This window comes from Suncus etruscus, chromosome X (genome assembly GCF_024139225.1).
Source record: "Suncus etruscus isolate mSunEtr1 chromosome X, mSunEtr1.pri.cur, whole genome shotgun sequence".
In the NCBI taxonomy this organism is placed as follows: domain Eukaryota; kingdom Metazoa; phylum Chordata; class Mammalia; order Eulipotyphla; family Soricidae; genus Suncus; species Suncus etruscus.
The window spans coordinates 48,973,069-48,994,002 of NC_064868.1; the positions used below are offsets into that span (position 1 = coordinate 48,973,069).

At 38.3% G+C, this 20,934-nt stretch overlaps 1 protein-coding gene across 2 annotated transcripts in view; it reads right to left on the bottom strand.

The window, feature by feature from the left end:
* Positions 1 to 505: 505 nt before the first annotated feature.
* SLC9A7 (solute carrier family 9 member A7) overlaps positions 506 to 20,934 on the bottom strand; it is a 175,565-nt gene continuing 155,136 nt past the window's right edge. For both annotated transcript variants that reach the window (XM_049767224.1, XM_049767225.1), the window contains 3 exons: positions 14,353 to 14,435; positions 5,494 to 5,599; positions 506 to 1,468 (listed from right to left, as the gene is read on the bottom strand). In XM_049767224.1, the coding sequence (XP_049623181.1) occupies positions 1,214 to 1,468; positions 5,494 to 5,599; positions 14,353 to 14,435 (444 nt within the window). In that variant the 3' untranslated portion in view covers positions 506 to 1,213. The remainder of the gene's footprint in view (positions 1,469 to 5,493; positions 5,600 to 14,352; positions 14,436 to 20,934) is intronic.

Genomic DNA, 20,934 nt, shown 5'->3' on the forward strand with positions numbered 1-20,934 from the left:
TCAGTGACAAAGAATCAAAATGCAACCCTAAATTTTGAACTGCACTCATGCATAAAGCTGCTGCAAGCCTTGCTATAAACCAAGAAAGTGACCCTTTTTAATAAGGTACTTAAGTGTCAAGATAGCTGAATTTTTTATATTATTGTAGATAACTCTCACAGGGTTGAGTCAAGATTCATTTTTCATTGACTTGCCTCTGATTCCTCAGGTAGCACTGACATCTCATGTATTATTGGGACACTTTATTACATACTTTTTCTTTGCAGTAAATTTTTTCAAAGCAAGAGTCTTCCCTCTGAATACTAGCATATTGTCCACCTAGGCTTCTTGTTGCCTCCTTTTCCAATTGAAAGAGTAGCACAAAGGTAGCTGTTATTTCTAAACCCATAGTAGTTATCTCAGTCCAAGGAATCATTTCTCAGGCAATTATCTCATAGGGCAGACCTCAAGAGTTAACCGATTTTTTCCATGCCAGCCTGATCAATTTCGAAAAGCATTTCTCTTATTCTCATGTTAATTCTAAAACAACAGCACAAAAGTATTTTGCCTTTGGTTGTAAACATTTCAGTAACTTCTTTATGCATCTTTCCAGAGAAAGAATTTATCAGTTTTCCTCTATGGTGAAACATTCATGCATCTATTGTATAACTGTCTAGAAAAAACATAGGTAGCAAAAAAAACGTCAGTAATTCTGACCCGAGGTTACAGCTGTGAGGTTTCTCATTGCTGGAGGAGCCTCCACTCAATTCACACGTGTCCCATTTGGGGTCCAATCACAATTGCCTGCCTTCATGGTCTGTTCCGTCCTCTATCTTCAATTTTAACAAGCAACTAGCCTTTCACAGCTGCATGAGTTTAGGAAGCCTCTCCTTTGAGAAAAGCCTCACACCTGTCATACTTGGGTTAGTTACAGCAAATGACTGAATTAAGAGACCAGAAAAGCATGCTATTTTTGCTTGGCTTTAACTCTGAGCAGCATACTATGTGGAAAGTGGGAATGAGTCTGCTCTTGTCTTGCTTCAGCAACAATTCAGCCCTACCACCCGCAGCTTGGGTTGCAGTTTAAATTGGAAAAGATATTTTCAGGTCCCAATAAAAAAGAATTATTAGTTCCATTCAATCAATGCCCCACCTCAAATAGCACTGAGCTTGTAGCCAACTCCACCCCACTGGTGGATCTACTCCCTACTGCTTCAAGGCTTGATGGGGAAAGTCATGCATTATCATCCAGGGGAAACACTAGGCGGGTGCCCCGGCTCGAAATCTTCTGGTCTGCCATTCCCAGGCCTTGTTCCAGCACCTCTTTGGAGCCACTTTTGGTTCTTTGATTGTTTTCGAGATTCATGGAGGCTGAGTGAGAGCCTGAGGAGCCATTTGCAGTCACTGTGCTGTCGCCGCCATAGGTCAAGGTGAGATCGCCCTCAGTCAGGATGAAATCGGAGTCTTCCTCCCTCAGTGGCTCTTGGTTCTGAAAAGTGCAACACCACCAACAAAAAAAAATGTGAAACTGCACCTTTGATGGGGAGGGGGGGATTGGAGCAAATGATTATTTTACCCAAATTCACCTCATCTGTGAAGTGGAGATTAGGAAATTACCCACCTTATGCCTCTCTCCGGAAAATTGGTTGGACACTATATCTTGTATACAAGGGAAGGCGTTCTCACCAGATCTAAGATGGCAGATAGTAGATCTTATTTTTTGTTGTTATTGTTAATGCTTTGTTAATACTCATGACTCTGCTCAGGGATCATTCCTAGTGAGCTCGGGGACCATTTAGGGTGCTAGGGATCGATCCAGGGTCATTTGCAGGCAAGGCAAGCAACCTAGCCATAGTACTATCACTTTGGCCCCAATATATTAGACTTTAAAAGCCTGACTATTTAACAGAAAGAAAAATGGGAGGAAATTTCATTTTTCTCAGTTCCCAGATCACCAGCAGTAGGGACAGTGGGCATGCCTGCAAATAAGTTTCATGGGCTCTCCTCCCCAATTAGGTATTCTGGATGTACCCACTGTCCCACAAAAACCATCCTAAACCTACCTGGCTTGCAGGTGAATTACTCTTAGCCAGCCATTGAGGTATGGGAACAAACCATAATTAGGACTTCCTTCCTGCTAACACAGGGAAACTCTAATGGGCAATACTGAGAAAGATACAGCCAATGAGAGGGAAGGTACATTTTATTAAGCACCTAGGAAGGTCACCTGAGATTTTTTTTGATCCTTATTCCACCTTGTGAAGTGGAACTAAAACTCAAGTCACAGAGAAGAAAACCTGTGAGAAAAGAACCTATGGATAATGTAGGAGGCTAGTAGCATATCTAGGAAGAAGCTGAATTTGGCTGTATGCTGTGTCCAAACTGGTTTTGCTCACAGACATGATATGAAAAATTACTAGGAACTGGCATGACATCTTAAACAAATTTAATCAGATAAGATTGGGGGAGCAGGGCATTCGTTAGCCAAAAGGACTAGGAGAGGATAAGGAAGCAAAATTAGTCATAAACATAACTGTTTACCTTCCACAGAGTTTGATACGCAAAGGGCTGTGTTTTCTTGCTCCCCCACCCCATCACCTGTTGTCAGCATCAAATGTGAGGAACTTCTGATCTCAATGAAAAATGCATAGTTTCAAAATGCTCTGGGTAAATGGGTAACTTCCCAAGCTCATCAGTAGCACTGTTTCCTCACCATGACTCTATCTCCTATGCCCAGGACACAGAACTTGCCTATGATATCTCAGTACTGGCTCAGCCACAGTGCCCAATGCCATGGACAGATTTTCCATCTGTGCCCAGACTCTTCAACTAGATATTATCCCTAGCCAGTGACCTCCTCTTGGTAGCACTCTCCCTTAAGAACTTCGTGTCCCTGAAAGCCTGTTAAGTGCACCAATTGAAGGGTGGACTCCTGGTTTTCACTTAAAAGCCTCTCCAGCTCCAGCTCATCCCTCTTCATTCACCGGTGGCAAGCTTCTACTTGTTTTCTCTGTGGTTTCTTAATGATGTCAACTTTTCCACAGGCTATAATGTGACTACGTAACTCATTATCCCACTTTTTAAAACACGACAATACACAAGATCCTCTTGTTTGCTGCCTCAAGCCCTGACTGGAATGGGAAGGCTATAAAGATATAATGAAAGCAAAATCCTTTACTCAGCTTATTGTCATTCTCAAACTTGCTCTGCACTACCAAATTTCCTCCTTTCTGTTAAGTGTTCTAGAAAGTCCATGGCCTCAATCTCTTCTCTGTTTTCTTACCAACTAATGACATGATTTTCCTTATTTTAGTATGCTTCATTTCTCTAATTCAAATATGTGCTAAGCAGTAAGGTTTTGTTCTTTTCTCAAAATAACTTTGACAGCGCTCTGAGCTCCCAATTTTCAGAGCAAAATTTACAAACAGGCAGTCTACTGTTTCAAGATTTGTAGCCATGAAAAAAGTGAAATGATAGGAAATGATTATAGCTGAGGATAATTGGAAAAAATAGAGCCAAGCATCCCTCCTGTACAGCATCCCTGCTATAACACAGCAGAAGTTACACCCCTTACAACCTGATATCCAATGTGGCTCACACTGATCCTTTACAGTGTGAAAGGAGACTAGATATCGACCCTTTCTATTACAAAAGTCACAGGTTTAAACCAAGAGCACCCAAAGGGAGGTCATTCAGAATTAAGATGGTAAAACTTTCAGTCAAGGCTTAATGATAGTAATAGGTTGATGATAAAAGTACACCCCACTATGCAATTGAAAATGACGGCATCAAAAAATTCTGTTTAGCTGAGTGAATAGCTGTACAGTGAGATGGCTGTGAAAACTCATATGTAAATGTGTCATGTGTTTAAGTGTGCAGTGGGGTCATGCATGTATCATTTTCATTGAGTGAAAGAACACCGTTTTCTAGGTGGATGTCAAACAAGTGGTTTTAGAGTCAGTGAAAATAATGAATCATGACCATTTCTGATTCTCTTCCATAGAAACATATTGGAGTATAAAATGATACATGGGTGAGAGTCATGCAGTGAGTATCAGTCCTAAGAGCAGAGATCCTCATGAGCACCTAACCGTCCAAGAGAAACCCTCCATGGGTTCATTTAAGTTCTTGAAGTTTGCAAATATTTCACCGATGCTCCACTCTCATATTTGGTGGAAAAAATCAAACAAAATGCAACAACAGAACAGTAGTTTTTACTGAGCACATGCAGCTTTTCTGGGGAGGTAAGCCCTGAACTCAACTGGTTGTTCAAGTATCAATTTCTATGTCTGATCACCAGAACATTTCAACTGTTGCCTTCCTCCTGTAAGAGCCAAAGAGTGGACCTGGCATTACTTCACAGGGTCTGCTTTTTGGAGAGCAGTGATAGGTGAAGGCCACATGGTGGCTAAACATACATTTTCAGAGGAAAGTTCTATCATCTGTGGAAAAAATATATCCTCAGTCTGTGGGAGGCCTGATGTGGCTTCCCACTTAGCGCACCAGGAGGCTTATTCCACTTCATTCTGGCACTCCAGGCTAGCAATAATATACACACTTGTTTACTCCCTACATCACCCAGATGCCCAACACCTCTCCCAAGCCAATTTGACTATAACTGGTTAGGGGGCTTATCTATAAGCTCTGGGCTTTGGGTTCAGTTGGTTAACATGCATTAAATGAACACAATTTTTGTGAAAATTATTGAAAAACTGAATTAGGACCTCAGTTCTGTCAATTACAAAATCATGAGATTTTCTCATCTAAAATATTGAATGATTTTCTTATTCATAGTATAATGTGGCCAACAGTATAAACTTGACCTTTGTGTATTGTAACACTTGACACAAATTGAAAGCGTTCTTTTTCTGGGATTGTAATGTGTGGAGAACATAGCTAGGATGGTGGAGGAGACATGGGGAAGAAAGAAGGCCTTTTCTCCTTATCTATTCTTTCCACATAGGTGGCTGTTTTATTGTGATGCCTGGATCACAATAAGCTTGAATTCACAGCCCTACATGTAAGATACCCAAGAGTATGTGCACATTTCTCAATCCATGCTAGAATTGGAAAACGGTAAGCAATGACCTCCTCACAAACTACTCATGCAAATAATTCTTATGTAGATAAAACTCCTTGTAGCTCATAGCATACACTTTTGTACCATAGTATTTAATTATCATAGAGAACTGGTGATATTATACTTATTTTGGAGATTGGAAAGTGAAAGCACAGAGTATGTACACAGTCTTTCAGGGTTTGGGTTTGAATCAAGCTGTTCTCCTTCCAGATCCAGAGTTCTTCCTACTATTCCAGAGCTGCTGTTGTTACCTTGGTCAAAAGTCTCCCTGCTGTTGTACAAATATATAAAACATATATAAGTGGCCATTTATAACCTTAGAGTGGTGAATCTGTAAATTTGGAGATCAGAGCAAAATGCTTCCTCTTTCTTGGAAAGATACTACTACCCCTGGTATGGTGAGCAAAAATGCAAACCTAATGTTCCATACTTACATCATATACCTGGGGACTCGTCAGACATTGAGCCAGCAATCCACACCAGGCTGGAAGAGTGGTGGTTAATGGTGGGCCACTGTGTGTAAGGATGGGCTTCAAATAGCTTTAGAGTGAGAATCAAGGAATAATGCTTGCAAAGATATCACATACCAAATAAGGTGTTTTTTAAAATCTTTAGGAGCCAGTCACCCAACATTCTAGGCAGTAACAAAGAGCCTCTTCTCTCATATACAGGAAATATTTGTAGTTTGCAAATAATCTGAATGACAGACTAAACTATGCCCCAGGACTCATAAATGTTAAGCATTAACTGTCATGTTGGAGACCCCCAATTTGCTTAAAAATAAGTTTTGATTAGTACAACATTCTCCTTTCTTTGCTGTTTTAAGTATTTTGGTGTTGCTCAGCAATGCAGGTTTTGAAACACCACTAACTCATATCTTGAAAACAAAAGCAAGTTCACTTGGAGTTGGGACACTGCATCTAGGAAATGTCATGAAATCACAGAAACATAACTAACTTACAAATATTGCAAAGGAGACTAAGAGGTGTCTTGAGGTAATTCACTCTTGACGCTCCTCTCACAGACTCTCCAACACAATTCCTAAACCTCAGCACCACTGTCAACCAAGGTTCAATATATCTTCATGGTGCAAATGGGGAGGTAGTAAGGAGTGTTGCGTATATTGTATACCTAACAGTGTCTCTGGTCTTGTCCCACTGGATGCCAGTAGTTGCATCCTTAACACCTCCCTCAGATGTGACAACCTAAAGGTCTACACATTGTCATATGGCCCTCAAGCTGTAAATTCATCTTCAGCTGAGAGAGTTCTCTAAAGGCTCATTACTAGGTGGAATGACAAGGGTTTGCAGCCTGTGAGCATCTGTGCTGCCAAATAAGGTCAAAGAGAACCACATGGGGTTTGTGTGGTGGAGAAATGACATATCTGTGTTTCTGGAGGGGGGCTAAACTATTCTCATCTACAGTCATTTCATATCCCTTGCACTTTTTTCCATTGCTGCCAAATAAACAGCACCATGGTGGAAGTATCATGAAGCATGGGCAACATTATCAAAGGACGAAGACCAGATTTGATACCCATAGCCCAGGAGTTGGCAAACTGCGGCTCCAGAGCAGCATGTGGCTCTTTTGAAGCCTTGCTGTGGCTCGAACAGCAGGGCCCATAGCAGGGGAGTGGGAAGCAGTATCACTTACCTCCGCTGCCTCCCCGACGATCTGTGGCAAAAATCTCATTAAATACGTAAATTAAATATTTTAATTGGCTATTAATTTTCACAAATATATTTTACATTGTTAAGTGAAATTCTTTTTTTCTTCAGATCGACAGCAAGCTCCATAATCCTGTATATAACATTAAGATAAGAAACAATGTATGCAGTGTTATATTTGTTTTAAATGTCACAATGATTTTATGGCTCCCAGGTTTTTTTCCCATTTGGAAAGGAGTCCAAATGGCTTCCCCCCACCCCGCTAAGTGGCTTTTTATGTCTTAAAGTTGCAGACCCCTGCCATAGCCTAATCAATTTGGTAAAAGGTGGAGACTCACAAGGCCACCTCAAATGCAGGAATGAGAAAATGACTTTATTTTAACAAAAGCACCATTACTTACAATGTTGTTGATAAAAGAATTTCAGGCATATGCTGTTCCAACAACAATCCTACCACCAGTGTAACCTTCCCTCCACCAATGTTCCCAAATTCCTTCCCAACTCAGAAAAGTTTATACAGTGTCTGCTGGAGCTTTGTACAAACAGAACCAGCATTTTGTGATCACTGTCCCCTAATCACATTTCTGGAAACAGTCCTCATAAGCCTCACAGTTCTCCTGTATCTTCAATTCAGAAGCTAATAGCATTTGCTATAAATAATGATTACTCTAAGAATTGCAGGGGAAACCCAGAGTTGACCTTCCCTTTCCTTGTATCACCATTAAAAAAGGTTCTTATTCCTCAAATTCAGAAGGAACTCTACAGTACTTTAAGAGAAAATATACAAAATTATGAATATACAAATTGCTGGAAGGGAAGCAATGAAACCTCATTTTCTCTTCCACTCAGTTTATAGACATCATTTTTATGTACCAGTTTATAAACTTTAGTCAGAGGCTTTTAGTCCCCTTCTATAAAGGACACTAAATTTAATTTTACTCCCCATTTTCTGTTTCCCAAATTTTTTCCATTTCAAGTATATTTTACATATACTATAGATAATGTAACATCTTATAACTAGTAAGTAAACCTTCTATTTGTTGTCTACAGATTGTATCTGTGCTAAAAACTAACTAGCAGTTATAATAACACATAATATTATTCACTCTAGTCAAGCTCAGTAGCTGGAATACTATTAAAGGAAATGTATATAATATAATATAATTAAATGTTAGTTAAGAGCTGGATATGGATCAAGTGACCAAGAGTGGGATTACTAGGATTGATCTTTTTTATTGATATCTTTATTTAAGTACCTTGATTACAAATATGATTGTACTTGGGTTTCAGTCATGTAAAGAACACCCCCCTTCACCAGTGCAACATTCCTACCACCAATGTCCCGGATCTCCCTCCTCCCCACACAAACCCCGCATGTACTCTAGACAGGCTTTCTTCTTCCCTCATTCATTCACATGGTTATGATAGTTCTCAGTGTAGTTATTTCTCTAACTGCACTCACCACTTCTTGTGCTGAGCTTCATGTTGTGAGCTGGACCTTCCAGCCATCCTCTCTTTGTCTCTGAGGATTATTGCAAAAATGTGTTTTACTTTACTTAAAATCCATAGATGAGTGAGACTATTCTGCATCTTTCTCTCTCCCTCTGACTTATTTCACTCAGCATAATAGATTCCATGTACATCCATGTATTGGAAAATTTCATGACTTCATCTCTCCTGACAACTGCATAATATTCCATTGTGTGTATGTACCACAGTTTCTTTAGCCATTCATCTGTTGAAGGGCATCTTGGTTGTTTCCAGAGTCTGGCTGTTGTATATAGCAGAGCAATGAATATAAGTGTGAGGAAGGGATTTTTGTATTGTATTTTTGTGTTCCTAGGGTATATCCCTAGGAGAGGTATAGCTGGATCGTATGGGAGCTCAATTTCCAGTTTTTGGAGGAATCTCCATATGGATTTCCATAAGGTTAGACTAGACAGCATTCCCACCAACAGTGAATAAGAGTCCTTTTTCTCCACATCCCTGCCAGCACTGCTTGAACTCATTCTTTGTGATGTGCACCAATCTTAATGGTGTGAGATGGTACCTCATAGTTGTTTTGATATGCATCTCCCTGATGACTATTGATGTGGAGCATTTCTTCATGTGCCTTTTGGCCATTTGTATTTCTTCTTTCACAAATTCTCTGTTCATTTCTTCTCCCCATATTTTGATGGGATTAGATTTTTTTTCTTGTAAAGTTCTGTTAATGCCTGTATATTTTGAATTTTAGCCCTTATCTGATGGGTATTGAGTGAATAGTTTCTCCCACTGTGTGGGTAGCTCTTGTATCCTGGGCACTATTTCCTTTGAAGTGCAGAAGCTTCTCAGCTTAATGTATTCCCATCTGTTTCTCTCTTCCACTTGTTTGGAAAGTGCAGTTTACTCCTTGAAGATGCCTTTAGTCTCAATGTCATGGAGTGTTTTACCTACATGTTGTTCTATATAACTTATGGTTTCAGGTCTGATATCAAGGTCTTTAATCCATTTGGATTTTACCTTTGTACATGGTGTTAGCTGGGGATCTGAGTTCGCATTTTTGCAAGAGGCTAACCAGTTGTGCTAACACCTCATTCAGTATACGCCTTGTAACTCATTGGTTTAAACCCTTTGAATGTAGCACCTTGGACTGGTGTTGCGATAATCTGGTCCCACCCTCCAGGTGTGGTCATTTTCCCTCAGATAAAATACTTGGATGGAGAGGAAGTCACCCTCTTGCATTTCCGGGCCTCCTTGGAGCTTTCACTTTCTAGAAGCTAAGCACAAACATAGGGAACTCCTGAAAATATTTTGTTTTCTTCATGCGTGTGTGTGTATGTGTGTGTGTGTGTGTGAATTATTTTCCAGACCACCATCCAATTACAGACCCGCATCTCTCCAGTGTTCTGGTGCTTGAACCTGAGCACTTTATTCAATAACCAAGCAATTGTCTTATATAGGCCCTCGGTTTGATCTATGCCATACATGCCCTGGGTCTGATCTATGCCATACATGCATTCACAAGGCAATATGAATAAAAAAGGCACTGTAAACATGCACAGGAACACATGGCATGTGCAAGACCATCACATGAAATGCACAAAGTCCTGGGTTTGATCCCTGGACTGGCAGGAATGAGTCCCACACAAGTAAAAATAGTCAGTCCAAAGAGAAAAATCACATATAAGCAATCCTTTAAGTTCTTTTTGAATTTATTCATTCCTTCAGTGTTATAATAATGCTTCAAATCTCTCCCTTTTGGCAGATTTTATTTGGTTTGCTATTTATGTTGTCAATTTTTCTCCCTTCTGATGGAGTTGGATTGGTGCTAAATTTTCTGAATAATTGTGTATCTAAAGTCATTCTATTTTTCTCTCCTTTTAAATGAACTATTAATCAGTTCTAGAATCCTAGATTTAGGTTTTTCCTTGTTATACCAGAATTCTTATATTGCCTGACTATATCCTGACACCAAGCCTGATTATTGCCTTTTGGAGGATGTCTGCTTTCTTCTCTAAGTCCTGCTTTTGATCCTATAGTTATGGAACACTTGAGCGTGTCCATTCATCTTTGTCACTAAGAGGAAGACAACATACTCTGGACACAGGTGTGCCTTCCTTTAACTGAGGGATGGTTTTCCTCCCACTACTTCTTTGGTATTTCATTTCTTCCACAGTCTTTCTTACCTCTAATTCTGTTAAAGTAACTGTGAATCATCTGAATTCTACATTTTCAAACTCTTTTCTTGCACAACTCTGATAATTTGCTCTAATTATTTGATTTTCTCATTGAAAACTCATGTGTTACATCAACAATTTGACCTTTACTATGTAATTAAACTATAAATTTCAGAAACTAAATTTTTTTTTGTTTTTCGGGCCACACCCGCTTGATGCTCAGGGGTTACTCCTGGCTAAGCGCTCAGAAATTGCCCCTGGCTTGGGGGGACCATATGCGATGCCGGGGGATCGAACCGCGGTCGCGATCTTTCCTTGTCTAGCGCTTGCAAGGCAGACACCTTACCTCCAGCGCCACCTCGCCGGCCCCCAGAAACTTAAATTTTAATAGCTTCTTCTCATTTACTTTTTTGTAATAACCCATTGTTATAACTAGAGAATAGATTATTCAAATATTATTAAACAATTTTCCCAATTAAACTAATTAACATATACATCTCACATATTCACCTTTTCTTGCGTGTATGCTGAAAATACTTGAAAACTCTAAGCAAATTTCCAGTATGGAGTACATTTTCATTTGCCTTATTTTCGCGTTATTCAGTTCTCCAGAATGTATCTACCTTGTAATGAAAAGTTGTACCCTATGACCAACATCTTTATTTCTTAATAGTAAGAATGTTAGTAATTTAAAATGTTTTAAATTATTTAATTACTTCACCCAACACCCTCAAGGATCTTCTCTCAATTTCTGCAGCTAAGAGTGGTAGCTACTACCATTACCATAATAGGGTTTACTGTGGAGATAAAATTCTTTGGTGATCTCAAGATGTGTTTCTCCACTAAGCCTTCTGCAGAAACTGTCTCTACTCACTGTAGAGATACATGACATAAAGAGGAAGTCAACAGCTATCAGTTTATTTGTAGATACAAAAAGTACCTGTTGTTGCTGTTTCTAAGAGCATTATTTATTCAATCACCTTTAAAAAGTGACTCAAAGAACACTGTTCTTGGGTTATGATTACCTCTGCTATATTTCTTTCTCTTTGTGGCCTTCTAAGGCATTAAAATGCTCTACTGTGATTTTAATTAACACTGGACAGAGAAGGTAGGTATATGTGCACTGGGGCATTCACTTGTAACCAGAAGCCCATCTATTCCATTGTTCTAGGCTTGGTTATAGGACAAGATACCACACTTTCTTCATTTGGCCTTGTCTAGGTGAACTCTCCTCTGAAGGAATAAAAATCATCATTTTCTTGTTTGTCTATCAAGTTACAGAAAAAATGATGGGTACCTTCCTGATATAATTATTCAAACACTTTGTGCCATCTTACATTCTTCTTCATTCTCTCTAGGTCGAACAGTAGAAATCCCAAAGTCACTAAAATCTGCAGTCAGCTGAGACTGTAGAAATTATTCTAGGGGAGTCTGTGTAGATATAGTAAGTGTGGGGGTTGGGATGGAAACGCTGGTGGAAAAGTTGCTGATAATATACATTCTATGATCGAAATGCGACTATGAGCATTTCTATAATCAGAGTGCTTAAATAAAGCAATTATATAAAAAATTTGTTTGAGAGATCAGCCTATACTTTCTTTTTGTTTTGTTTTGGTTTTGGGTCACACCCGGCAGTGCTCAGGGGTTACTCCTGGCTCTATGCTCAGAAATAGCCCCTGGCAGGCATAGGGGACCATATAGGATGCCAGAATTCGAACCACCGTCCTTCTGCATGAAAGGCAAATAGTTTACCTCCATGCTATCTCTCCGGCCCCCTATATTTTCTCAAAATTATGCAGAAGTGTGCAGTTGTGGAGGGGACAGTCAACAATTTGTGCTATTTGCCAGTTTCTATAAATATTTATACTTTTGATAAAGTTCAAACTTTCAGCATAATGTCAATAAATTTGGAGTTTAAAAGACATAAAAGAAATAGCTGTAATATAAATAAGTTTCAACACATATTGAATAAAATCCTAGACATTTCATAGATTGAGTGATCCCTGACATTACCAATGTCACATTGTTGAATGATCAGATTTTACTATTTTCCTTTAATAAGAGTTAAAGTCTATTTTGTTAGACTTTTTAGTTATTTAAAGAGCAGATTAATTTTTAATTACATCATTTCAATTATTTAAAGCTAAATTAGCTCTTTGGCTGAATAGGGTAACACAGGAGTTATGGCACAGGCCTTACATCAGCTTACTCAGAGTCTATCCCTGGCACCACATTACAAAGAAGAGCCATAATATAATAAAAATTGCTCAATATTTTTAGTCATTAAAATGAAAATCAAAGTCATGATAGAAATGGAAAAACAACTTTTGGTAGGTATTTAGAAAAACTAGAATTCACAAACACTAGAGGTCTGCACGACTATTTAAAACCCTTTGATACTATCCTCTACTGCTGTGTAAATACACAATAACTCAGCAAATTTACTTCTAAGTATATTCCCAACAAATATGTATGTACACAAATCCTCAAAGCTCAATAGAAGAAATATTTCTGCAATATTTTTCACAGTAGTTTTACATTAGTGACAATCACATGTTCATCAACAACAGTATGTAAATTGTAGGATAGTCTCCAAATAATACTATTTACAACGAGCATAGATGAACTAGAGTTAATTTTTATAAATTTTAGGAAAATGTAAACTATAAAGTGTTTCTAGAAGCCAGGAGATAATTTATATTTCAAATGAAGACATGAGGGGCACTGATAATGTCTTCCTTGGCACATTTGGTGTTAAATGAATGCCTTTATTTTGTAAAAATTCATTTGGTCACTTATTGATGCATATAAATTTTTTGGTTATTTTTTAACACACCAGGTGATAATCAGGGTTTACTCCTGGAATTGTAATCAGGGATCAATACTGTTAGGCTAGTGTGATCATATGTGGTGTTGGAAATTAAACTCAGGTCAACTGTTTGCATGGCAAGTGCCCTACATACTTTTCTTTGTTTTGGTACCACAGACACTTACATTTTTATAAAATTTGTGAGTATTGGGGCAACAATCAGTGGTTCTCAGTGGCCAACTCTGTGCCATTGGTGCTTGGGAGGCAAGTACAATGTCAGAGACTGAACCAAGATAGGTTGTATATAAGATAAGTGCCTTAACCTCTGTACTATACACTCCAGTTCTGTACTATCTTTCTGACCCATATTTTTGTACTTTTTCCTTTGATTGGCCCACGCCTGTTGTTACTCAGAATTTACTTCTGGCTCTGCACTCAAGGATCTACCCTGGAGAGCCTCAGGTACCTATGGGATGTTGGTGATCAAACCTGGGTCAGCTGCTTATAAAGCAAGCAGCATACCTGCTGTACTACCAGTTCAGTCCCTATTTTTGTACTTTTAAATATTTACTTCATACTTCAATTTTTAAAAGTCAACCTCAAAGAATATCTATAACCTAACCATGCATTTTTACTCATTTCATAGATTTAAGAAACAATGAAATTCTTTTGGGGGGAGTTTGAATAGTTCACCTAAATAAATCTACCAAGAAGAAAATCTTCCCGGAATGTGTCCAAGTTGCACCAGGATAAGTTCCCAGGAGTCCTAATTATAGTCAGTGAGAAATCTCCTCCCTTAAAGGAGGATCTCACAAATATCCTCCCACTTTTTTGATACGTCATATCATAGCTTACTGTATACTTTAAATGAATGTGCTGCCCCAGTAAATATATCATCTGGACAAAGCTCCAAAGAGCTCCCATGAGTCTAGCAAGTTGTGGTGTAATGGGTACCTTTAATGATATACAAACATTCCTCCCAGTCAGAAAGATTCTCACCAGGACATTCTATGGCTAAATGGTCACTGTATGAGTCCCAAGAGAGACTGAGTATATTTGTACACAAAAACTTCTTTCTTACTCACCAGAACCCATTCACTGATAATTCAGCAGATGAATTCGTCATCAATGCTTCACAATTGCAACTTAAAAGGATACTTGTGGTCAAAGCTGTACCACAATCTGAATAGCCAAGCACTCTCCTGTTTTGTCCGGTTACCTCTGGCAAAATCAGGAACATCCTAGAAGCAAACAAAAATGCTCAGTAGATGCAGAAAAGGAGTATGAAAGAACAGGGCAGTAGATTCTTTATAAATCACAACTCTTATCAGTTTTGGTGGTATATCAGAAGTCACATTTTGGAAAAATGAATAATTCCCAAAGGGAAATGAGTCGACCTTGGTTCTAATTGTAGGTAAATAAACTCATTTGAGTGTTGCCCACAGAAAAACTCGGGACTTGCAATCTCAACAGCTCCTCCTCCAAGTTTGTCTTTCCACTGGAAAGTTTTGCACCTCCATATCCTTAGTTTGGGTTGCTTCTAAGAGCAGATCACCCTTTCTTTTGCTCCTCTTTTTCATGTATGTCTACTTTGCCAATACCTATACTCATATTTCAAGGCTTAGCAGAAGGGCAATTTTTCTAGGAATTGTTTCAAAGCCATCAGAGTCCTCCAAGAGGTATAGATGTGACCACCAAAGATTTTCTTAACAAACCACCTGGGTCCAAGTCCTACTCCTATGTCTTTGACTGCTACTGCCTTACTGTGTGACTTTAGGTAAGGTCCTTAAGCTTTCTGTGCTTCAGTGTCCTCATCTATAAAACAGAACTATTAATAGTTACCTCTCTGAAAGCATTAAAAAATATAAACAATTTTTCTACTTAAAGCACTTAGGACAATATCTATATAGAGAAAGCACCCCAAAAATATTGATTCATTATTAGCCATGTGATCTTTTTTTTAATTTAATTTTTATTTTGATCATAGTGGCTTACATATTGTTGACAATAATATTTTAGGTACATATTTACATAAAATCAGGGGGGATTTCCATCACCAATTTGTCCTCCCTACACCTCCGTTTTTGTCCTACCTCCCATATGCTCTTCCCTCACCCCTAGGGCTGCCAGAATATGTTGTTCCCTCTGTATCTAGCCTAATACTTAGTAGTCTTGCACCTGTTTGGTCCTGGTGCCTCCCTTATTTCCTCCTCTTTTGATGATTAAATGTTTTAAAAATATTTAGAAGAGTCTGATACATAGTAAAAGCCCACATTAAATTCATTTTTAAAAACTAATATATCATTTCCAAAATACACTCCATGTGAAAATTTGTTTATTCGTGTATTTTTGCTATATTCTGTGATATTTTACACAAAATACTTTCTTAAATTTTTTTTAATTTGAGAATAGACCACTATAAAAAGAATAGCAGAAAGTGATCACTGTACAAGAACTGAGTACTTGAAAAAAGGCAGAGTGATATGCAAAATACCCTTTCAGTAATAGTACTGCAAACCACAGTGCCTAAAGTGAAAGAAAGAAAAGTGCGTGTCACAGAGGTAGACTGGAGGACAGGAAGGAAACTGAGGACATAGGTTGAGGGAAGTAGATACTGGTGAAGTGATGAATGCTCAAACATTCTAACTCCAACTGAAACTCAATCATGAAAAGTTTTGTAATTTGGTATCTCACAGGGATTCAATTAATTTTTTTTAATTTGATCAGTTGTTCAGAACAATAGTACAATGATGCATGCAGCTAGCCCAGGTTTGACCACCCAGCATCCCATATAGTCCCCAAACAGCAGTGACCTCTGAGCATAGAGTCAGGAGAAAGTCCTGAGTATAACATATAACTATATATAATTATATTATAATTTACATAAAATGTATAAAAGATGTTGGTATGAAACCTTTCTGTATAAAAATATTACCACAATGCTGCATATCTTTATATGTGTGCATATAAAAATATAAAAATAACTCAGATCTAGTCTTTTACCAACTTTGTAGTTTATAATATAATACTGTTATCTATAATTAATCACTATGTAGTGCTTTTGATCTCCAAAACTTGTCAGTGAGTTACAAATTTGTACCTTTGAACACAATATTCCCACATTGCTACCATTCTACCATGTTTTTCTGGACTACACCACAGATTTTTAACTGTTTTACTGATTTTTTTTAAAAAAGCAACTCTGCTTCTTACTATTTTTGGACAGATAACAAGAGTCTATCTCCATTTATTAAGTACCAACTGTGTGATAGGCACCACACTGCAACAGACAGCAGAACAAGATCCTATCCCTGACCCATGAGGAGCACTTTTCTAGAGAGGAAGGCATACAGATGTAAGTCACAAAAGTGAAATGGAGAAAAGGGATGCAGACAAAGAACTGAGAAGTAAAAAAGATTCTATTTTATAAATGAAGTTGTAATGTCAGGTCACAAGATATAGAAGTTACTGGTGAGGTCAGAGTTGCTGGATATAGAAGTCATTGGTTAGGTCAGATATCAAGTGAATAGAGGATTCACAAAGAAGCATCCACTTTTTGGGAAAGTAATTCCATTTATTGTAGGTGGGAAATCTATATTTATACTAGGGAGAAGTAGGGTGTGGACTCTGTGTCAGCCAGTCAGGTAGGAGTTAGATGGGATTAAAATAGGGTGTGTGCTTAAGGTGATTAGCTACATCTCCCTCTTTACTGTTCGTTAAACAAGAATTGAGATGGTTTGTTAACCACAAAAATAGAGAAAGCCTAGATAAGTCCTGCTAAATTGCCTTCTGCTATTGGCAGGAGGAACCCCAGATCAGAGCTTACAGCAAACTAATCATCAGGGAGATGCGAATCAAAACAACTATGAGATACCACCTCACACCACAGAGATTGGCACACATCACAAAGAATGAGAACAAGCAGTGTTGGCGGGGATGTGGAGAGAAAGGAAATCATCCACTGCTGGTGGGAATGTTGTCTAGTTCAACCTTTATGGAAAGCGATATGGAAATTCCTCCAAAAACTGGAAATCAAGCTCTCATACAATCCAGCTATACCACTCCTAGGAATATACCCTAGGAACACAAAAATACAATACAAAAATCCCTTCCTTACACCTATATTCATTGCAGCACTATTTACCATAGCAAGACTCTGGAAACAACCAAGATACCCTTCAACAGACGAATGATTAAAGAAACTGTGGTACATATACACAATGGAATATTATGCAGCTGTCAGGAGAGATGAAGTCATGAAATTTTCCTATACGTGGATGTACATGGAATCTATTATGCTGAGTGAAATAAGTCAGAGAGAGAGAGAAAAATGCAGAATGGTCTCACTCATCTATGGGTTCCAGGAAACATGAAAGACATTCTTGCAATAACAATTTTCAGACACAAAAGAGAGAAGGGCTGGAAGTTACAGCTCACCTCATGAAGCTCACCACAAACAGGGATGGTTTTAGAGAAATAACTACATTTTGAACTATCCTAATAATGAGAATGTATGAAGGAAATAGAAAGCCTGTCTAGAGTACAGGTGGGGGTTGGGTGGGGAGGAGGGAGATTTGAGACATTGGTGATGGGAATGTTGCACTGGTAATCGGTGGTGTTCTTTACATGACTGAAACCCAAACAACATAATCATGTATGTAATCAAGGTGTTTAAATAAAAATATATTTTAAAAAGTGCCTGTTATTTTGCATAGCACAGTAAAAGCTGAGATAATAAAAGGAAAAATAAATAACTTTTAGGTGCAAATTAGGGGGTGAGGAAATTTTAAGCCACTTACTGTTGCAGCTATTTTCTAGGAATCACTGCTAGTGAGGGTAGACTTGACATATATATCATTCTCATAACAATCAACTTTTTCATATCCTTGGCTTATACATAGCACAAGTTTTTTCATAGATTTCTCTGAACATAAAGATTAGAACCTTTCTGCAGATATACTTAATTTAAAAACAATTACCTAAACATTCTTTATGCCAAGTATGGTAATTTTAGTCTAGAGCATGTAAGTTCCTTTTCCATAGAATTCTCTAAGCAAAATCATTAGAACATTTCTGCAGAAATACATAATTTGAAAATAAATTTGCTAAAATATTTTAATGAGCACAGTAATAAGAGTCTATCATATCCAAGTTCCTTTTTCATAGGCTTCTGTGGACAAAAACATTAGAACATTACAGGGCCAGAGTGGTGACACAAAAGGTAAGGCTAGTCTTGCCTGTGCTAGCCTAGGACTACTGTGGTTTGATCCCCCGGCATCCCATATGGTCCCCCAAGCCAGGAGCTATTTCTGAGTGCATAACCAGGAGTAACTCCTGAGTGTCACTGGCTGTGGCCCAAAAGCAAAAATAAAAAAGAAAACAACAACAAAAAATCATTAGAACATTTTGCAGACATAATATGAGAATAAGTTGCTAAATAATGTACACAGTCAAGCATCACAATATTTGGGAAACATTCACTAGGATATCTGAGAAAAAATCTAACAACATTCAATAGTTAGCTTAGGTATAGCTTAAGAAAATGAGAAGGAAAGAGCAAGAACTAAGAGGATAACAGAAAAATAGGTAAATATAGTAAAAGTAAGGTAAAGAAAGTAATAAATCAACTAAGAGAGATTGGGCGGGTGTGTCAAAGTTGGGAGGTTTTCTAAATTTCTAGGGATTTTGTTAGTGATGGGGTTGGGCCTTCCTGAATTATGATTTCAGGATTAGGTGATGAATGGAGCAATTTAGGTTACACATAGGTTTCGTATCTCAAGTACTAAATAATGTGTTCCAATTCCAAACCTTAGATCTCAGACATAGAACTGACACAGCTCTCTGTAACAGCTCAAGGAACCAAAATCCCTTGGGAATATTCTTAATACTGCTCTGACACCAACATGCACCAGCTTTGAGATGATATCCTGACAATGAGGAAATGGCAACAACTTGATCCAAGAGTAGGTTTTCTTACTTCACCACCCAACAATAAGATGAAATCAGAAGACATGTCATTCTTTGATCTGTGCAAAAGCCAAGATCGCTATATACAGAAGACTGACTGTGACAACCATGATGGAGCAGAACTTATCCTGGGACCAATAAAAAAGCCTTAGTCTAGGCTTTGGCCTAAGATCTGTACAACAATCAAGATCTCTAATTCCAGAGGTCTGGCTGAGACAACTGCAACTGAACAGGTCTTCTGGAAACATAATGAAAGACTTTATCCTAGGCTCCATCCTAGGATCAGTCCAAAAACCAAGACCACCAACTACAGAAGACTAGTTAAAACAGCAGTGATGGAACAGAACTTCTAGAACCGTAAGGAAAGACTTCATCATAGGCTCTATTCTTTGATCTGTGCATAGATCAAGATCTCTAGAGATAGATGTCTGGTTTTATCATCCACGACAGAGCAGAAGTTTTCCATACACTACAAAAGGACCTAGGGGAGAGTAAGTGAACATGTGTGGAGGTGGTAGTTATTCCCATGACAGTAAACTTCAAGGGCAGAGAAACCCTGTACTCTTAGGCCAAGGGAATTCCTTTTCTAATTTCCCAATATTTAATGTGCATATGCAGAAAAAAATAAAGCAACACAAAATAATTTTTATTGGTTTTGTTTTGTTGTTGTTTTCATTTTTTGGTGCTTTGTTTTGTTTTTATTTCAGGACCATGGTTATTGTGTGGTGGCTGTCTTTATTGCTGTGGTGCTTTTTGGATTTTCTTTTTGATTTTTCTTTTTGTATTGTTGTTGTGTTTCTCTTCCCTTTTCCCTTTCTTCTCTCAAATTGATATTTATATAGCCTCTAGAAGGATTCCGCCCACTTTTTTTGCTTGTTTGATTTTTACCCCATTTTATATTTTTCTTTTCTTCAAACAGAACCACACAACTTGAACCATCTTGTTCTGCCTCTCAAATTGAGGAGGAAATAATGGAGGGTTCCAAGACCAAACAGTTGTGTGATCACTAAGTAGTAATAAAAATGACCAGACTTAAACACCAAATCCAAAACCAACAACAACAGAATCAATACCCAATCTACAACAAGCTAGACACAGCGGGGACCACTTATACTAGCAGCCCGGGGGGTAAGGGAGGGGGATATGGGATGCATGCTGGGAACAGGGTGGAGGGAGGAAAGCTTTGATGGTGGGAATTCCCCTGATTCAATGTCAATATGTACCTAAAATATTACTGTGAAAGATTTGTAATTACTTTGGTCAAAACAAAAATTATTATTATAATAATAAAAATAAAAACTCTAACATTATGCATTTCCCTGGAACTGTGCAAACTAATATTATTCCACTAGAGTTGAATACATAATTATCTGTTTGCAGTGGGGAATAGAAGAGTAGTTATTAAGGTAACAGGTAGAACATGCAATTTAACCAGGAAGATAGTGACTAATGCAAATAAGGTTAAGAGATTAAACTTGAAGTTAATTTTTTGGAGGTGCAAGAGGTTCTGAAAGCAGTTTCTTCTCAGTTGGGCTTCGGCTGGGCTTGTATTCTCCATCTTTACCCTCTGTGGTAGGCTTCTGAGATTGCCCGAGACAGAAAGGCCTTTGGTACCTGGGCCAGAATCTGGGTGGGGGAATTCACTGATCTCCCTGCTGTTGGTCCACCTCCAATGGTCATATCTTTGGCCTGAACCCCATCAGTGGCCTCAACAAGCTGCTGCAAATTGGGGGGACAAGACCCTTGCAAACATCACCTCTGGTAGAAGAAAGG